This window comes from Paramisgurnus dabryanus, chromosome 14 (assembly GCF_030506205.2).
Source record: "Paramisgurnus dabryanus chromosome 14, PD_genome_1.1, whole genome shotgun sequence".
Classification (NCBI taxonomy): Eukaryota; Metazoa; Chordata; class Actinopteri; order Cypriniformes; family Cobitidae; genus Paramisgurnus; species Paramisgurnus dabryanus.
The window spans coordinates 29,958,189-29,976,384 of NC_133350.1; the positions used below are offsets into that span (position 1 = coordinate 29,958,189).

General features: G+C 39.1%; 1 protein-coding gene across 1 annotated transcript; it reads left to right on the forward strand.

The window, feature by feature from the left end:
* Positions 1–2,056: 2,056 nt before the first annotated feature.
* cdk4 (cyclin dependent kinase 4) lies at positions 2,057–12,665 on the forward strand. The gene is made up of 8 exons (XM_065241966.1): positions 2,057–2,271; positions 2,904–3,124; positions 6,202–6,337; positions 8,214–8,381; positions 8,516–8,625; positions 8,877–8,927; positions 9,329–9,464; positions 11,921–12,665. Exons 2-8 carry the CDS (start codon positions 2,907–2,909, stop codon positions 11,993–11,995), a joined length of 894 nt encoding a protein of 297 aa, XP_065098038.1. The 5' UTR covers positions 2,057–2,271; positions 2,904–2,906; the 3' UTR covers positions 11,996–12,665.
* The last annotated feature ends 5,531 nt before the right edge of the window (positions 12,666–18,196 follow it).

The window sequence follows — 18,196 nt, forward strand, 5'->3', positions numbered from 1 at the left end:
ATAGGTTAATTTTTGTTGAGACAGACATGTCAGATATTTTTAAATGTACGTTTTAGCGGTTACCATGGTACATCGTCATATAAACAAATGGAGCAGCTTTCCAAATTTGTTACGAGGCCACCTTTCTTCCACCCCAGATTGAAGGCCAGAATGACATGTAACACTTTCGGCTGTTTTAAATGTCATAACAACTCAATAGACAGAATAGCCGTTTCTTAATATTACTGTTTCTTGATCACAAAGTGTAGTTTTAAGATTAGTTCAGTCCAGAGTATATATGTATAATATTCAAATCTGCAGTCGATTAGTAAAAAAATAGTGCCTATTTGAACATTTGCTTAGGAAGATTCAGTTCACTTATGCCGCTGACCACCGCCTTATCTGGGCTACATCTCTGACAGGGATAAAATAAAAAAAAAACGCGTCTGTGTGTGTGTGCAGCTTTTCCAGTCAGAGATGAGCGAATGGCTCCGTTTTTAAAGAAGCTCCACTCGCTAATATAAAAGGTGGTGGAATGATATAAACGGTGACGCTTCAGTTATTTTATTTAGTTAGTACAATATCTCACGCCTGGGAAGAGCTCTTAGCCAATCAGATTTTGAGAACCACTACGTAATATCACTATGCCTGCTGCAGCCATGTTACAGCTCCTTGTTTATTACGCCAGTTTGAGAAAATCACAACTTTTAATTTTCCGTCGGTCTTAGTACACGATGTAACTACAGATTGAGTCAAGTTTTAAATAGGAAAAATATTGAAACTCTTTGGTTATTTTTTTAGCTCGATGCTTATTGTTTAAGCATGGATTGTGCTAAGCTATGCTAAATCGCTAGCACCAGACCCGGAAATCAGCTGAATGGATTCCAAAACGTTTAACTCTAAAAGAGCTGGAAAATTAGAATTACATTCAAAAAAAGTGGAATGTCCCTTTAAAGAAAATATATCGCCTGGCAGTAAACCCTGCTGGGAAATCCAGCATCAAACCAGCATGGAAATTATGCTGGTCTATGCTGGTTTAGCTGGTGGTCACCAGCATACCAGCACCAAAACACGATATATGCTGTGTCTTGCTGGTATGACCAGCATGGGATCCTGGTTCTAATGCTGGTTTAGCTGGTGCTCATGCTGGTTTGGTGCTGGTTTAGCTGGTGCTAATGCTTGTGCTGATGGTTTGGTTCTGGTTTAAACACAACATATATGCTGGTCTTGCTGGTATGCTGTTTTTTCAGCAGGGAACTTTGAGCTTTATCATTTTACAGGTATAATTTATGCAATTATAGAAACATTACACACTAACTAGGGTTTTAAAAAATGGGATCAGAAAGAATGTGACTTTTAAGCTTCAAAAAAGCTCTTCACAAACCTTTGGGTGATGTCACAGACACTACGTACATATTTTTTACAGTCTATGTTTTTTCAGGATAATTTTGGGTGTGGGGGGTTGCCACTGGTTTAGAGCCCAAGTTAACTCCAGTTCTCGGCCCAATCCTCGAGGAATGTTTACCTTTATGGCAAAAAGAACACAAAATTACATACATTTTAGTAGTCATCAATAAGTAGAAGCTGATATGTTTTTTAGTAGTTAGTTAATGTTTTAAATTAATAAGTAGGTGGTTATTCATGAATTCATGTACATGTGTTTGCAATTAAATGCAGTGCTTTAGTTCATTTAAAGACGAAAACATGTAACTAAATCTAAGTTAAACAAAATAAGTAACACCAAATTTAAGAAACTTAATAAGGTCATGTGACACTACCCAGATCGACTCGATGTCGTGAATTAAATTAAAAAAACTTTAAAATGATGTTGTATCATTTGTGTGTAAGTAACTGATGACGTGGTAATGTTGTGAAGTGTGTAATGTGTGAAGACCCTTACAAAAAACTTTTTTGTAGTAAAAGGATTGTAGTTCTGTGTGCAGGGATCAAGCAGTAATCCCGTTTGATAAATAAAAATAAAATACTAGCCGACAGGACAGATTTATTCCTACTGCAGAAGACCTGTGTGTTTTTTGTACGGGGGTCTGATCTTCACTCGCTCCGCCCTTAAGTTTATACAGACAGGAAGAGAATTTTTTTAGGAAGAGAATTCAGACAGACAACATCAAACTGCAGTTTCATGTCATAAATAAAGTTCGCATTACACAAAACACAATCGACAAACACACAACACAAGTGTTAGACAGAATAAACAACTCGAGGGAGATGAGACACGTGACTTTTTCTCATCTAAACTAGTTAAACTAGCATTACACGCCGACAAGAAACGTGGTGAGTCTCTTTCATTGTGAATGTGTGTTGAAATTGAAGTTTAAAGTTTAATATTGATCGCGGTTTATTTAATAACGACGAACGGATGTGATGACGTGTTGTAAAATGACGCTATAATCTAATGAAGTGACACATTTACGCCTGTCAGAATATTTAAATCAGCACAACATCTGCTCGTTAGCGTTTAACAGTTTAATCTCATGGTTCATCAAGGCCCGTTTATAGCCTTGCATTATACTTTTTATCATGTTGCTGTAAAACAGGATTAGGCATCAATCCTCTCCACATATTCAAATACTATACAGTATACATCATTATTTACTATAGTAAACTGTACTGTTTTGTAGTATGATATAGTGTAATTAATTAATTATAGTTATGATTAAAGTGAAGTCACTCTTTTAATGTGATGATGTGTGTCTCAATGCTCTTAATAACAAACTAATCACTAATATATCTAAATAATAATGTACTGTAAACAGTGATTATTGTAAAATAAACCTGGACTGACTGCAAAAAAGCTTCTCACTTATGATAAATTGATCTGAAATGAATTGAATCAACAGGAGAATGCCATGGTTGTCAAATGAGAGTGAATTATTATAATGAGACTTTAATTTGTTTATCTGCAGGTCATGGCACAGGAGAGCGTGGTACAGTATGAGCCTGTCGCTGAGATCGGTGGCGGTGCTTACGGTACGGTTTATAAAGCTCGTGATAAAGACAGTGGACAGTTTGTGGCTCTAAAGAGTGTGAGAGTACAGACCAATCAAGATGGACTTCCTCTGTCCACGGTTCGAGAGGTAGCCTTGCTTAAACGACTGGAACAATTTGACCACCCTAACATCGTCAGGTAAGTAAACATTTTTAAAAGACCGTCCGTCAGAATGTACCATACTCATATGATATGTTTTGAAGAATATTTCTAATGTTTATTGTTTAGAATTTAGAAGTGGGTATACCCCATGCCATCTAATAAAGAAGTGGGTATACTACATATACCCTGCACTTACACCACTGGTCTGATGTGATCGCCATGCAGGGCCGGCCCAAGCTTTTATGGCAGGGGTTCTCGAAGTTTACATTCAAAGGTCCAAATCTGCATTCTCATCATTTTCATAGGTCGGGAAAAACTGGTTATTACAAAAATTGTCAAGCATGGTAATAACTTTGTTTATATAACAAATCAACACAAATAGTTTGGAAAAAAGTATTTTTTATTAAAGTACATTCATAAAGTGTATTTTGCATTTAAAGTGAAAAATTAAAATAAAAACATGAATCACAAGAAGTATGCCAAAAGTAACCAGGTGCATAATACAGAGCAACTTAATTAGAGAAATGGCACAGTTTGTCTTCCATCAGATGCATAAACCGAGGCAAAAAAGGTGTGGTTGGGAGAGGGAAACACTGACCTAAATTAGGGGTGCACCTATAAATCGGCAGATGATGCTTGATATGCTTCTCAATAAATTACGATGAAATGTCGCTTTATCCGAAAGCCAGAAGGCGCTCTCGTGCAGAAACTCAATATGCGCTGCAGACGAAGAACCATACACACGCAGCTCCAGGGAATGGCTTAAGGATATATTTATATTGCTTGCTGTTCTTCAAACCTTTTCAGGTATTTTAATGATAATAAAGAATCTGTATGATTATGTTTGAAGAGTGTTGCTTTTTCAAATGCATGGAAAAAGTTACTGATGAAAAGCCGTAGTACATGAAATAGCTGTGCTGCACTGTGATGGCTACAGCGTTACACAGGACATTTTTAAATAACTCGATTTATTTTCAGACCAGGAATACTCTTAAATCTAAAAAGAAAAAAACCTAAACTAATGGTTTACAAGTTTAACATGCATTTTTAAAGTAGCAAATGCACACATTTAATCAATCACATAGAAATTAATGCACTTGCAATATGAAGTGGACGCGGGTCCGGATCCGATTCCTTCCGGATCCGGACTTGAGTCCGGACTTTGAGAACCCCTGCTTTATGGGGTCCTTATCAGAAGTTTTTTGGGGGGCCCTCGATGCTCCCAATACAATTGACTATTGTCAATGCTTGATTTGATTATACATTAAAAATCTAACATACCTATTATCAGTTTTATTAGTTGTAGCTGTGTTTAAGACAAACTAAAAAAAACATGTAATATCATTATCAGGACATGCAATTTTAGGTGTACCACCCCTTTAAATTTTAAACACAGACCACACAGGGACTTATCATACAAAGGTTGTGGACACTTTGGAGATTTTGTCAAAAAGAGAAAATGTATAAAATAGGCCCAAAGAAATGGCCAAATGATGAAATGATATATTGTTAAACAGTGTTGGGGTAACGCATTACAAGTAACACGCATTACGTAATAATATTACTTTCTGAAGTAACGAGTAAAGTAACGCATTACTTTATAAATGTACACATTACTATTTGAGTTACTTTTTACAAAAGTAATGCAAGCTATTTTTCAGTTTAATTAATTCGATTAATTCCTAAAAATAAAATGATGTACTGAATTAAACTGAACATATTAAGGTAGAAATACACACTATGTGCGCCTGAGCGGGAACAGTTTGAGTCAGAAACGAAGATGGCAGGCCAGAGCTTGACATTTTTGCGATCATACAAACACCTGCAAGGCCTGAAAGAGATCAAGCTTCAGCCAACTAAGAAAAAGTAACGCAAAAGTAACGTAAGCATTAACGCAATTAGTTACTTTTTTTGGGGAGTAACTTAATATTGTAATGCATTACTTTTAAAAGTAACTGTCCCCAACACTGTTGTTAAATGCAGTTAACTTTATATCTACAATAAGATTTTTACAGTTATAGGCTTACCACAATCAATAAACATTTTCAAAGCCACACAGATGAGAATGATTTAATGTAATAAACAATAATGGCACATTTTCTTTGATCTGATTGGTCACCGCTCAGCTCTGTACCCAGTAACTCCTACCTTCTTTCATTTGATTGGCCGCCTCACTTATTTTGACATTGATGAGCACTTTTGCACTGTAATGCAGCTTTTAAATACAGTTATGTGACAAAGTCAAACGCACGAGTCTCACGCCAAATGCGAGAGAGTTGCCAGCCCTGAATATATTACACATATGTAATCAAGCTGTCATTTCGTGTGCTCTTGTGGCCCCCTGGTGGCCAAGGACCCTAAGCAGCCACTTAGTTCGCTTAATGGGTGCATCCCAATTCAGGGGGTGGATCCTTCTGAGGCCGCAGACTTTGAAGGCAAGACTCTGTATTTGCAGACTGCAGCCCCTAAAATCCACGAAGCTGAAATGAGACTTGCTGTTCCGCCCACTACACTTGTCAGTGGGACAACAGCTGAGACCTACAGTACCAGACTTTTTAAAATAAATATGATGTTTTTCATTTTACTTTTGAAAATATGACACATTGATGCAGATTAAACTACCCAACAGTATATAAAATGTACCAACCTTAGAAATATACAAAAGTAAAACACATCAGGCACAATATTGCAGAAATAATATTAATTCACATCAGTAAAACATCATTTAAGGACCTTTAATTAGCTAAATATACACTTTTATTTACCTACAGTGTTTAAGTGTTTATTTCAAAATGCCCAGAGTCACAGGTACGCATTGAATCTTGGGATGGCCAAGGCTGTGAAGGATCCATCTATGATCCTGGGTTTCAGGGGAAAGAAAGGCCACATAATCTAATGACATGCATACATACTCTCCAACCAACTAATCATTTTTCATTTTGTGACATAGCTATAAATAAACTTTCTGTTAAGATTACAGACATGTGTTGTAGAGTTTTATGAGACTTGAGAGATACGCAGCTGCTTTATGTTAGCTGTTCTTATATAGTGTATTTTAGCACAGTTGGCACAGAGATTTAACAATGATGATTTGTCTTCATGAATGTGTGCAGACTCATGGATGTCTGTGCCACACTGAGAACAGAGCAGGAAACTAAAGTGACTCTGGTGTTTGAACATGTCGATCAGGACCTCAAGACATATCTGGAGAAAGCACCTGCGCCTGGACTGCCCATAAACCAAATCAGAGTAAGACCAACAAACATCCAACCATTTATTGATTTGCATATCAAACTAATTGATTGACACAGTTTTCATCATTTTGCTTTGTATGTGACCACAATAGATTTGAAATGAAGCCATCAACATATAAAATGTGTTTTTACTTCTGTAGATTTTTTTGCATTTAGTTTCTGCCAGCTCAGAAAAGCTGAAACGAAAACATGGAGCCAGTTTGTTATAAACTGCAGAATTTATAAAGGTGTTATCCAGTGATCTGTTTGTGTGGCCAGCCAGATGTGTGAAGTTTAAACATGTAAGCAGTGAAAAGCTCGCTAGGAAGGGTTATGTTTTTCTCATGTAGAGAAATGTGACATGTGCTGGCAAAATGAAGTTGAAATGAGCAAATATAAATTTATAAAGGAGTTATAAATTTCAAAAACGAGTTAATTATATTTCGACATTCTCTATTTAAAAAATGCTTCAAAACTATATATATATGTATAATTTGTTTTGAATCTGACAGAAAATGACTACACATGTTTGAAGTTGATAAAGTCGGCAAAGTCAGTTTTGAGAAAAATCGAGATTTTTTAAGGTTCAAAAGCAAAATCACCGTATCCATAACTTGTGTTAAAGCTAATAGATTTAACACACAAAACCAAAAACAATATCTATAGGAAAAATATATGTTAACTTTTTTCTTTCTTTTATTGTTTTTATTGTATTGATTGGCATTAGTCCCTTTCACACATACAGGGCCCTATTTTAACGATCTAAGCGCATTGTCTAAAGCGCACAGCGCAACGTCTAAATGGACATGTCCGAATCCACTTTTGCTAATTATTTTTTTTATTAAAACCTTTAAAACCTGTTTTCTTTTAGTCATGGAAGTAAAAAAGCAGGCTTTTAATTGCTTTAAATGAATGGCTATCCAATATCATCAAAAAATAATTTACAAGTTTGTAAGAAAAGGTTTGTACTGTAAAAATACTTTATTTGTAACAAACAGGAGATAAAGAATTTACAAACGGCTCTCTGCACATTTCAGTACTTGGACAGCGTCATTAGTTTTTTTAAGCATTACTTAAAAATGTTTCTCATCTCACCATATCCACAGGTACAGAGTCATCATATACAATAAATCCGTGGGGTAGCATAAAAAAAACATTTAAAACAGACGCATTTGTTCAAAGCAAAGCATTTATTTACTTACCAGGCTGCAGGTGAAGCAGCTCTTTGTGCCTTCTAACGTCTCATAGTTGGTCCTCAATTATGTCCAAGAGACTCAATAATAATCTTTTACTTTCAACCCTTTAATCTTTCATATTTAAAAGCGTTTTTGTGATGCTGCACATTCATGAATGTGATAAGCAAACCCGCGTTGTCGTCCCGTTCATAGGCGTATATTACTAATGCGCTCTTTAAATAACAAAAAACATATTGCGTTATTATAGTCTATTTTAGTTGCCTCAAAATAGCAACGCGCCAACAATGCGCCTGAACACACCTCGTTTTCAGACCAGAACACCCTTGGGCGCAAAAGGGGGCGCAAATGCATTTGCTATTTAAACAACGCAGCGCTAAACGTGAAAATGATCATTGCGCAGGGTGGAAACTAGCAAAAGACACTTGTGTTGCGCATTGCGCTGCATTGCACCGGGTGTAAGATAGAGCCCATAGTCTTTACTGGTAATCTACTGGTAAATTGCAGTTAACAGGTCATGTGTAAACAGAACTTTTCCGGTCAATCAGTGCTGCCAATTTACGAGAAAGAGAGGTTGTAAGATTACCAGTAATTTACTGGTTAGAGCTATGTGTGAACACAAAATATAGTCAGTAGGGTGGGATTGCATTCGTGTGCCGGTCAGTCAGTACGCTGTAATTGTGTTGGTGTGTCACGCAGGACTTGATGCAGCAGCTGCTCTGTGGTTTAGTGTTTCTGCACTCAAATCAAGTTCTTCATCGGGATCTGAAGCCGGAGAACATTCTGGTGACCAGCAGAGGACAGGTGAAACTGGCAGACTTCGGTCTGGCACGAATCTACAGCTATCACATGGCACTCACCCCAGTGGTAAGACATATCTCACTAGACATGATGATTATTATTATTGATTATAAATAAATACATATATTTTCCCAAATGTTCTTGAAGTACACAACATCTTATGATTCCTGCAGTTAAGTTGGTTCTCTATGTCTGCACAGGTTGTGACGTTGTGGTATCGCTCGCCTGAAGTTTTGTTACAGACCACTTACGCTACACCTGTGGACATCTGGAGCACAGGATGCATCTTTGCTGAGATGTTCCGACGCAAGTAAGTTAAAGAAATATCAAAATATACGTATATGTATATGTAGGTATATGTAGGTATGTGTATGTATATGTATATGTATATGTATGTAAATGTATATGTATGTATGTAGGTATGTATGTGTGTAGGTATGTATGTGTGTGTATGTGTATTATATATGTATACATGTATTTTTAAAGTTACTGATCTATAATATGTTCAGATGTGTTATTAATGATCTGTAGTTTGAATTGACCTGATGTGTTGTCTTTTAGACCTCTCTTCTGTGGAGATTCAGAGGTGGACCAGCTTGGCAAGATTTTTGCGTATGTAGATTTAAAGTCATGTTAAAGATAAATGCACAGTGATCATTAATATTAGAGATAATTATGTGCAAATCACAGCAGAAATACTTTATTGTTCATAATACTATATTGCTATTGCATCACAGTTTACAACTGTTTATTTTGTTTATTACACTTTACTATCACTGTACCACTGTTTAAATTATTTATACTGTTTGTGTTGTTTATATAGTATTTTTAGATATCTTAAAGGGAGCTGCTAACCTAATCTCATTGTTTGTGCCACAGCTTGTATACAATGACAATAAAGATTCCTGCATTCATAGATGGCCATTTACTTGAAACACAAGAGTTGTGTCTATTATCATTCAATTCATATTAAAAGACTAATAAAATAAAATGTGTGAATTAACTTTGTGCAGCGTTATCGGTCTGCCGCCTGAAGAGGAGTGGCCATCCGATGTCATTCTGTCCCGTCAGAACTTCAGGCCACAAAAGCCTCAGCCAATCATAGACTGCGTTCCAGAGATCAATGAGAAAGGAGCAAAACTCTTATTGGTACATTAACATTCAGATTAAAATATGTGTTCGTCTGTGTGTGTGTGTGTGTGTGTGTGTGTGTGTGTGTGTGTCTGTCTGTCTGTCTGTCTGTCTGTGTGTTTGTGAGTTGATATACAGGTATGTGGTTTCCATTCAGTCAGTCACTTCGATGTTAAGTCGATTACCGACGAATTGGGAACTCGCTAGAGAGACCAATCTGCTTCGAGTGTTACTAGAAAGAGCTAATGAATATTGGCATGCAGTATGGGCATCTGCCGGCCAGGCCCCACTGAAGAAGTATACATAGACTGCAGGGGCGCTGCATATTCAGCTTTTACTTTGGAGCCGAGTGGTTATCTGTTCTGCTCCTGCTTTCTGTTGTGACTGGAGAGTTCTATAGTGTTGGCATTGCAGCATTACCTACTGTTCACCTCTTTTGGAGTTGGCCGGTTACCCCTCTCAGCCTTTAAGACAGTATTGCTCCTGTGTACATTGGTGTGTTCGCATCTTTTTAAAGATGACATTCCACTCGTGTGTTTATGCGGTAGATATTTGGCCCGGGGATGGTTCACAATCGATGTCTTGGCACGCTAAGGTGGCTTTTGTGGGTGAGTCACACTCCCACTACGGGGAGCTGATGTGGATGCAACTGTGTCCGTAGCGCCTTGCCCAATGTCTTTCTTTTCGGTATGCATGGAGAGCTAACTAGGTCATGGACGGCACCCTTTACTGCTAGAAATAGACATAGTTACTACCCCCTACCACCCTGGGTGGGGCAGCTAGGGAAGCGGGGATCCCCCGGAGGAGTGGTCGGTGCGATTGTCCACAGCTACCACCTGGCAGGATAAACTGCATCTCCCTCACGGGTACACCCTGTGACCAGGCTGCCTCTGTCCTGCACACTACGATGTTGCTGCAGGTCCATTAGGCCAAGCACCTACACAAGGGTGGGCACAACCCAATAATTTTTAGATGTGACCATTGTGGCAATCTAAAGGGGCCATTTTTTGTTGTGGTCATTATGGCGGTCCAGGAAAGCCATCTTTGGCTGTGACCATTATGGTGGTCCAGGAGAGCCTGTATGGGTCCCAACGGAAAACGCAAGAGTAAGCGGCCTACGGCGCTCAACCTGGAAGTTGAAGGTGAGGTGGTGACCACACTACTCCCTATTCCGGTAGAGGGCCAGCTGGAGAATCTTTTAGTCTGTTCCGCTGCTGGCTGAAAAGGTGAGTGCCATAACACGCACACCCCACCACGGGCATCTACGGAGAGTGCAGAGTCGGGCACCTGCACCCTGCTCAGCTGACTGTGTGTACGTCTATGGTGCTGTTGGTCCCACTGGTTAGGTGCCTGCACCCCTGGTAAACCCTCCCATCCCATCCCACTGGCTCCTTGGAACTGTCAGGCTTGGCTATGCGATTCAGTTTGCCGGTGCCCACCAAGTTCAGGGGCATCCAGTTCACTGCGCTAGCACTGGTTCCTCCGCCCAGTAGACCTGTTTGTGTCTCCAGAGACTGCTCACTGTCAGCTGTTTTATTCCCTGAGCGAGGGAACACAAGGCACAGATGCGCTGGCACACAGCTGGCCGTGGGGCATGTGCAAATATGCATTTCCCCCATTGAGCCTTCTCGCACAGACATTGTGCAAAGTCAGGGAGCACGAGGAGCAGGTTTTGTGCCATCATGAGACATGCTTATGCTTTGAAATGGAACCTGTTCTTCAACAGTTGTTCTCCTCGTGGAGAAGACCCCCAAATTGCCCCATCACTGTTGTGCTATCTTTCTTACAGCATGGGCTGGAGCGACGGCTGTCTCCCTCCACCCTTAAGGTATATGTTGCTGCAATCTCCATCCACCACAATCCCATAGCAGGTGGACAGTATGTATGCATGACCTGACTGTCAACTTCCTTGGGGGGGGGAGTAGATAAACTCCACTTCGTCCTCCCTCTATACCAGTGGTTCTCAACTCCAGTCCTCGGGACCCACTGCTCTGCATATTGTGCATGTCTCCCTTATTTAACACACCTGATTCAGATCATCAGCTCGTTAGGATAGATTCCATGATGAATTTTTTTTACACTTTTTGTACGGTAAGCAGTGTTCAAATGACATAGCAATAACTATTATATTACTGTTGATGGTTTCACTACACTTCCTAACACACACATATATACACACACATATACACACACACACACACACACACAAACACACACATATACACACACACACAGGCATAGACACACACACATAAACATGAGTAGAGTTGAAGGATTCTCTGCTGGTGTGCAACCTCCTTCAGGCTTGTGTATACAGAAAAAAACTTTTCTTTTAAAGACACAATAAATGACAAAATATTTGTCAGTAATATTTTTTGATTTTAAAGTATTGTTTTTTTTACTAAACTTGAAGTGGATTTTAAGAAATGGTTTTGCTGACTAATAATCTTTCTCTGATCTTCTTCATGTTTCAGGAAATGCTCACGTTTGACCCGTTAAGAAGAATCTCAGCGCTGAATGCACTAGAACATCCGTTCTTTACTGAATGATCCACCCTTTCTCAACATTCATTGCAGTCCTAATGCAGAGAGCTGATGGCTACAAATCCATGCGGGACCACATGGCTTACCGACTGAATATTTGACTATGTTTGTCTTAGCTGTTACAGTGTTTGATTGTGGACTATTGGACATAAGGAGGAAAGTGTCATATTTCTCTACCTTTACAGTATATTAAGGGTCAGTATCATTTAGTAGTCAAGCTTATAAACCCCTTTAATTGATGGTTCTGTATTAATTACTCATTAAATGTGGTCTGTTTTTCATCTAAGTCATTATATAGGCATTGATTTAGAGCACTAGATTAAGCAGTAGAGTATTTGTTCTTGACTTGTCTACTCTGATAATGTTAAACACACCTCAAGGTTCACTCAGCATTTCCTGCCTGAACTGTGAATGATTACAACACATCTTCAATAAAACCCTTTTTGTTAATACTGCTCTATTAAATGACTCAAATGAAGATCAGACCACGTTACAGTGTATTAATGCAAAACTGAAAGTCATTTTAAAGGGTTTACCATTTTTTATGTAACTGTATAAAATCTAAAATAATGCTGTGGAATTTCAGTCCATTTTTTTGTATATGCAGGATTTTAAATTGACTTTGATCAAGAAAGCACCAGTCATGTTTTAAATTAAACATTGATTGTAATATGCATGCATGAGTGAGTGAGATTCTTCATCTGAACTGTAATTGTATATTGGGAATACGCTTCGAGGGGCAAATCTGCTTCAAGAGTATACAAAAGAGCTAATCAATGTTGGCGTGCAGTATTTGCATCTGGTTGTGCTGCGTGAGTATTAAATGAGCAGCAGGTGCACTGCATAACCAGCTTTTTTCGCTTCGAAAGCTGTGCAGCAAGCTGCTTTCTGAGAAGTATCTGTGGGAACTGCATATTTGTATGTTGCAGATAGTTGGCGTGAAGGCACAACAGCGGTGGTTTTGCATTCCTCTTTGATTTGAGTGTGTGGTTCCATTATCCCCTGCATGCTTCATCTATATCAGTACTAAGTAGTATTTCCCTAAAAGAGCTGCACGAGCATGACTTTTTAAAGACAGCTTTTCTCTCACGTACACAGATGGCTTTGCATCTTTTTAAAGATGTCGTTTCGCCCGTGTGTTTCTGGATGCATCAAATTTGGGGGACCTTGGATGGTCATCACTGTCTCTCATGCCTGGGCATTAAGCTTGCTGAGGCAGCGTTCATGGAGGAGTCATGTTTCCATTGCAGGAAACTGACCCTCGGGGATCTGAGGAGATAGCATTATTATCTTAAAGGACAAGTTCGGTATTTTACACTTAAAGCCCTGTTTTCAGATTGTTTCTGATGAAATAGAACAGTTTTGACTGAAATTTGGACATATGATGCTGGCCCGAGAATTTTTGGTTTCTGTTGTATCAGCCCCCACCTACAATGGCTGCATAGGTGCACTGGAACAATCCTTCCTAAAATGCTTTAAACTTTTGTTTACAAAGACGTGAAAATCACAGAGTGGTCAGGGGTGTTCACTGATATGTTCACACAAAAATTGTTGCAAAAGATGCTTTCCAACATGTATTTTTGGATTACAATATGATAAAGAGTGTTGTCTTGTGATTCACTAACACCCATAAATGCTGACTAGTTCTTAAATTGTTTTTATTTTCTATACTGCAGTTGTAGAGTATGGGAATAAATGCATGTAAAAATTACAAATACATATTTGCATGATGGAACAACCTACCTCTAAAGCTTTCTCTCAAAAACGCCTGTGAAAGTGAATGAAAGCCATTTTTGTCACTCCAAATATTGGTTTGGTTTAGTTAAAGGTGTAGTGTGAGTTTTTTTTTTGTGGCATCTAGTGCCAAAACTGCAACCAACATCAATTTCGAAACCCAAAGAGAAGCTACGGCAGCTGCCACAGGACAAACATGATGTTGCTTGAGACAACGTAGGGATGAAACGCTCTGTAGAACAGTTTGTCCGTTTAGAGCTACTGTAGAAACTTGGTGGCAACTTCCATTTAAGGGGCCCTGCAGGTTATGTAGATAAAACGTCTCATTCTAAGGTAATAAAAACAATACAGTTCATTATGTAAGGTCTTTATACACAACTGATAATATCTATGTCAAGAGATCCTTCTCAAAATTAAACAATTCTCTTTTGGTGAAAGTTCATTGATTAATTATATGTTGCATTATTTCAGATTTTTAAGAATCTTCCATTTACAGTTTTTTAAGAAAACTAAATGTTTCACTGAAAGTATTTACTGAAGTATTTGATGTGTAAACAGCATTTGATTAATATCATTATCTTATTTTTAATGGCAGTGTTTAGGAACTTTTGCATCTGAGCTCTTCATATGAACTCATGTTAACTTGTTTTATGTGATTTAGGCTGTCAACATATAGAGTCGAGTTTAAAAAAAGCTTCATGCCATAATGCATGCTGGGTAATAGCATGGTACAAACTCATGAATGACTCAAGGTATGCACTGTAATTGATCTGTTTACCAGAATTATTTTGTTGATTGTCATCATCTTTTAGGTTTGTATGATTTGTTAAATGATTACTTTTACACAAAGGCCAACTAGTGGAGCAGGCATACCATCTTTTTATGTGACCCCAGACCAGGGCCTGAAGTTAAGGCTGTGATGCCTACTCGATCCCTGATGCGTTCTTCCAGCCGCTGCTACCGAACTACCACTATTTTACAACATAAGAAGGCGCGACACAACATGAAACTTTGCGCGAAGTATCACCTGGATCTCTACACATGAACGCAAGCATTGAGAACATTGTTTGTGTACACGGAGTTTACTAAAAATAAAGGTTTTGTACAACTGACTTTGGCTGTTATGGTGTCCGCTTGTCATCTCTGCCAGATGTAAATAATCGATTTCCGAATGCGAATGAATGAATCTCATATGAGGCTCCTTTTTCAACTAGAAGGTCAATACTGTTTTTCACTTGCGACAAAACAACGACTATCCGTGCATTTTTATGGAACTATGCTTTAGGAGATATCAATCTTTAATCTCCTCCCTCCTTACGTCGCAATTGGAGATCGATACATCTTGACTGGGAAGAAAGCGGCCAGCGGACGCCAAATCATCCAAAGTCAGTTGTTCAAAACCTTATTTTTAGTTTACTCTGTGTTCACAAACAATGTTCTCAATGCTCGAGTTCACGTGTAGAGACACAGGCGAGCAATATATTATGTTGTGTTGAGCCTTCTTAGTGTTGTTAAAATAGCGATTTTGATGCTCACAACATATTGAAGGCATAGCTTCTAAATCTTTTGCGACCACTTCAGGTCTTCAAAATGGCGGAAGACAAGTGAGTGATGTCAGCTGATATTCATGTATACATACACTTAAGACATAAAGAAATGTTTTATTAGAAAATGAATACTTTTGAGATCATTTTGTTTATATGTGCCCTGTCAAGAGCAGAAACATTTTATGTACGCATGCTTTTAGGAATGCGTCTCTCCGATGTGCCCTATTGAGTCCCCTTAAACCCGCGCACGCACACAGAGACAGAGGGGGCACAAACTGCGCACATAAACGGCGCACATACGTTGTTTTTCATTACTATATTCGCGAAATGTATGTTAATGTACTACAGTATAAGGCAGGGGTAGGCAAGTTCGGTCCTAGAGAGCCGCAGTCCTGCATATTTTAGCCTAAGCACTGATAATCTAACCTGATGTTTAATCCTAAAGACATTGATTAGCTTGTTCAGGTGTGTTTGATTAGGGTTGGAACTAAATTCTGCAGGACTGCGGCTCTGTAGGACCGAACTTCCCTACACCCGGTATAAGGCATAGTAGCGCAACTCTCTCTAAAGTTTACACATCAAGAGTTCTGATCCGTCACAGCAGCACTACACATCTGTGCAACTGTGATTGTACAGTAGCATATGTCAGCATTGCATTCTCATCCCATCTCACCAACAATTTAATACTTACTCGCACATCCAAACTTAGTCAGAGAAGTGCCTCATCTTCTTTCCAATCGCATGAGCGTTGCGAAACAGCAGTCGCATCCTCTCAAAGAATCACTCAATTTGCATCGGTGATATGCGCAGGTTGATAAGAGATGAGCGGGTGCCGATTACGAGTCATCCAAAAATATTTTAATGATATTCAGGCCGCGGTCAGTCGGTCGAGTTTAAAAACTATTTTGAACAATTGCGGGCGGGGCGGGTTAGTTGAAAATGTCGGTCGGGAGTGGGTTGTTTATACAATGACCCGCGCATCACTGATTCGCATTGGCTACCAATGTGGCTGGTAGATTGACAGTGTTACCCGCCAACTGCAAAATCCACCCGCATTTGGCACGTGGTCGCGTGTTAATTTCATGCCCTGCCCTAGACTCTGCGTCAAATAAATAAAAAATATGTTATCTTTTAAAAATACGTATTTAAAGCAGTGGTTCTTAACGTTATTCCTGGAGGCCCACTGCCCTGCACATTTTGTATGTCTCTTTTATTTAACACACCTGATTCAAACCATCAGCTCATTAGAAGAGATCTCCATGAACTGAACTGAGTCTGTCAGATAAAAGAGACATACAAAATGTGCAGGGCAGTGGGCCTCCAGGAATAATGTTAAGAACCACTGATTTAAAGCATAGACCCTTTTACAGCTCACGTGATCAAATAGCCTGCGCGCGCATTTGGGCAACGGAAGTGGTGTTATTCCCCATTGGTTCTAACGTGGTAGCAACTCAGAAAGTTTATTAAAACGGTTTCCCAGCATCAAATTGTCTGGTTGTTGCGTTTGGTTGCACAAATATAATATACGTATATACAGTGGTGGGCCGTCAGGACCAGCAGGGCCTTCTCTGCTGGCCCTAAAATAAAATCAAAAATAATTTTTTCCCCAACAACAAAGTGTTAAATGTTTTTCTTTAGTATGCTATTTTTTTCATTGGTGTAATGTCCGCAAAATTCGTTAGTTTTGTTGAGGTTGAACCGGAGTACCCTCAAAAATTCACATAAAAAGCAGCTTATTCAGCTGGGGCCAGCTCTACAGATACTGCTAGGCTTGTGTTGAAGGACAACACATCTGATTTGTTACAATCATTAGTGACAGAAACATCAACCAATCAAATTTTGACGTTTATTGACAGCACGTCCTCCGGGTCTAGCGACGTGCCCAGCGCTACCCCTGACGTCTGTCGTCAATTTCCAACGTGAGCGCGAAATTCAGTTATTAAAGAAAATGACATCCGCTGTTGCAGATACACGCGATCTTTTTGCCCCAGCACAAGAAGTTATTTTGTTGGCCGTGTTTACTTTTTAATACGAGTAAAGGGACATGGAATGATTCTGGCTTTGACAGTCTGAACAGCTTCACGAAGGCAGCTCTTAAACACCAAGGCTCTGAGCGCCATAATAATGTCAGTCATGCATTTAAAAACTTTTGGTGAAAGTCTTGTGGATTTGGAACTTAACGAGTAGAGAAAACGGGAGATCAGCGTCCACAATGAGAGGGTCAGAAAGAACCGGGACATTCTGAAGCGTCTTAGTGAGTGACTGTGTTCTCTTTTTGGGAGACGATGAAGATTCGCTGAACAGGGGTAATTACTTGGAATTGTTAACGCTATAGCGGAGCATGATGCTGACTTGCGACATCATCTTGCCACGGCCACAGTTTTTACAGGACCGTCAGGAAAAAATCAAAACCATATAATAAATGAAGTGTCAGAAGTGTTAAATGATCACATCAAAGAAGAAAAAAAAAAATTGTGGCAGTTATGGTGGATGAGACGGATGATGACTTCAGTAACACAGCGCAGCTCTTATGTCCTCGGGTATGTGACTGAAAAGTGACGGGTGAGTGCTTTACTACTTGTCGAGTATTGTATCATGCAGATTGTGGTTTGTATCTGAAAATAAGCATTATTAAGGGCTTATGCACATTGTTATTGAGTGGTTCGTGTTGCACTGATAGTAGCCTGTAGCATGTGGATGTGACACTATGCACACAGTGTGCAGGGGATTACACGATACATGCAATGAAATGTAGTCTGAGTTCAACCCACCCTTACCTAGCATACTGTTTTAGGCTTATTGTTGATCAGCTGTCATGTTGCTGAGTGCCTGTATGTGCGGCCGAATATATGTATTATTTGCATAAGGGTGTGTTAGCTGTAACAGATGAGTATATATGTGGTTTACATGCTTACTGAAGGCCCTG